The 2,973-nt window shown below is 62.9% G+C and overlaps 1 protein-coding gene across 1 annotated transcript; it reads right to left on the bottom strand.

The window, feature by feature from the left end:
• Positions 1 to 1,907: 1,907 nt before the first annotated feature.
• Positions 1,908 to 2,122, bottom strand: MNEG_15777 (hypothetical protein; the record flags this gene model as incomplete). Its single annotated transcript, XM_014035752.1, has 1 exon — positions 1,908 to 2,122. A coding segment is annotated over one exon (215 nt), but the record flags the coding sequence as incomplete, so codon positions are not given.
• Between the last annotated feature and the right edge of the window lie 851 nt (positions 2,123 to 2,973).

Genomic DNA, 2,973 nt, shown 5'->3' on the forward strand with positions numbered 1-2,973 from the left:
AAAATGAAGAGAAAGCTTACAAGTTGCTTGATTTTGATTTTCTTGGTGGCTCTGTGCTTGCTGATATTGTTGCCCCTTATGTGTATGCTTGCTGGCAGATCCGTTGGAAGGTTAGGAATGAGGAGGTCCGCTCTGATGAGCGCGAGGCCGATGGCAGTGATGCTATCGATGGTATGAGTAACTTATCTATTTATCTATCAGTGATGTCACGTCTGCTGTTCCTTACAACCATTAGCTCTGCTGCTCGTCTGCCCACAGCACCTTACAGCGTGGGTGGCGTTGCACGCCGCACCCGCCCGACCACTGCCCTGCTGCCACCCCCGCCGCGTGCGCCGCCTGTGGCGCGAGGGTGCAGTGGGCCCCATGTAACAACCCCTGAGAGGTCAAGCCCTTGCTACCATGGGGCGCCGGCAGGCGGGCGGGGGCGCGGGAACCACGCTACCACTGCTGCAGGCGGCGCGGTGCAGCCAAAACCTGCGCCACGCCTGTGCCACGGAGCGGCCCCAGGGCCCACGGCCAGACAAGTCTCTTGGGTGTGCGGTATGCGCCCTCATCGCTCTGTTTTTCTGCCTTCAGAATTTTGTATTGTATTGTCATTGTCACGGGCTTGTGGCTGTTGATTTGTACTCCGCTGCTGCTGCTGCTGCTGCTGCTGCTGCTGCTGCTGCTGCTGCTGCTGCTGCTGCTGCTGCTGCTGCTGCTGCTGCTGCTGCTCTTTTGATGCTGCTGCTACCGCACGTCCAGAGCTTCTGGACATGGATTGTTACAAGATCCCGCGGTCGCCCGCTCCTGAAGCCATCCAGGCTCATGGGATGTGACTTTGTGGCATCAGCGTTGTGTGACTGGGCGGGATTCAGGTGGCCGCCCTGTGCCGTTCAAAGCATGCGTGTACACAGGCCCCAAGTGTGTGCTGGTCTGCACTGCGCACAAAGGCGTTCAGGCGGGCGTGTGCAGGCAGGTTCGCGAACAAGGGTGCAAAGCGCGGCGCGGCGTGCAGGTCCACGTATATATGCCGGGCAGTTCAGCAAAGCATGTTCAGTCGTTTGCGCTTCTGTAACAACAGCCAGCAGCAGGGCCGAGCGACGCTGGACCACGGCGCCCATCCAAAGCTTCGTTGCATGTTCGACTTGCATGCCCTTCAGGATTACAGGGGGTCGACCATCCCCAAACGCCGTCCCACCTCCTCCAGCCGCACCCGCTGCATCGCGAGCCAGTCAGGTAGGTGGGGGCGCCTCACGTGCAGCCACTGTCAGCTGCCCGCTGGCTACCCGAGGCGCCGCTTGTTTGCAGCCACGAGCCACTTGGGTGGCATGTCATCGCACGCTCCAGGCAGCAGAGTACCCAATGCAGCCGCCGGCGGTCGTTCATGAAGGGAATAGCGGCAGTCTGGCACGAACACCTGATGCATCACCTCCCGCAGGTACCTATTGCGCTGCTCGAGGCGCCGCCAGTATGCATATGGAGCAATTCCCCCCATTCAAGGACGCCGCCGGCTTGCTGGCTGCTCCCCTGCTGGCGGTGTTGCTGCATATCGGCTCCCTGGCATTGCTCTTCCAGTCTCGTCGGCGGTGGCCATTCGTTGCTGCTGCTGCTGCTGCTGCTGCTGCTGCTGCTGCTGCTGCTGCTGCTGCTGCTGCTGCTGCTGCTGCTCCCGCTGCTCCCGCTGCTCCCGCTGCTCCCGCTGCTCCCGCTGCTCCCGCTGCTCCCGCTGCTGCCCATGCACCCGCCAATTGCCGTTGCGAAGCCTGGCACGCGGCCGCATCAGCCCCTGTCCCTGTCACACAATGCTGATACCTACCCCCGCTTGCCACAGCAGCGTGTGCAGCACCGGTGTCGCCCTATCTCCTGGGCTGCCGCCTGCCCCACCAGCGGCCGCAGCTTCGGCGCCAACAAGGGTGCCAGGCCACCGAATACTGACGCCGTGCTCCTGGAGCCACGCTGCTGGCGCCTGGCCGACGACGAGGTATTCTGCCTGGGCCAGCACGCAGCCCTGGCGCAGGCCAGCTGCAAACTCCGCTGCCTGGGACACACAGCCATTCACAAGCGCCGGCGCGTGCATGCCGGCAGTCCGCAGCAGCCGCGCGATGCGCACGAACCCGGCCGGCATGCCGAGGCGCTCCATCTCGGCAAGAAGAAAACCGCAGTGGAGCGTGTCGTTGTGCGTTGGCTCTGAGAAAGTCCAGGAAGGAGAGGATCGCCGCCTGCTGCTCTGCGGCTAGGGCGTGTGAGAGCAGCTGGAGGAGCAAGACTAAATCGCCGGTGCACTGGTCTTGAAAGGAAGGCGGTCTGGTGTAGGCGGGGTGATGAGTTTTGTAGACAGGGGAGGAGGCGGTCATACAGCACGCGCGCCAGGATGCGATGGTTGTCACGCACAGTGGGAGCCCCTGCGCCGTTACCGCCCAAGGCCCCCTCGCAGCGGAAGCTGCCAGGGTGCAAGTGCCCCTTCGCCCAGGCTTGCCCTGCTTTTGACCCAGCCGCGCGCCTGCGCGGCTGGTCTTGGCTTCGACACCTTTCTGCTCATCAAGGAGTAACGGTTTCGTCCTATCGCTGTTCAGCAGCGTCGCCACCAAGGCCAGGCACACAGTTGGGTTGGGCAAGGATTGGTTCAGCCAGCCAAGCCAGCAAGCCGCACGGAGTCGCATAGGATTACACTGTGGACAGCGCATCGCGCAAGCTTAGCCAGCGCGCACTTCAAGCAAGTGCACGCCAGCACCGATCCACACGTCAGCGGCTGACCCCAGCACACGTCACCCCGCCGGTGACCTGCATGACACCTGCAACCGCCAACCCAGCCGGTCCGCGGCACACGCGCACGCTCTACAGCCCTTGCCGGGCGCCCACTGCCCAGGGGCGCCAGCCCAGGGGCGCGACATGGTCAGCGTTGAGCAGCAGGGTCAGTGGGCGGTGATTAGCCGCATCTGTCTTGTCGCCCTTCTTGCAAGGATTAGGATTAGGATTGTTACAAGATCCCGC

The sequence above is a fragment of the Monoraphidium neglectum genome, assembly GCF_000611645.1.
Source record: "Monoraphidium neglectum strain SAG 48.87 unplaced genomic scaffold scaffold05660, whole genome shotgun sequence".
In the NCBI taxonomy this organism is placed as follows: Eukaryota; Viridiplantae; Chlorophyta; class Chlorophyceae; order Sphaeropleales; family Selenastraceae; genus Monoraphidium; species Monoraphidium neglectum.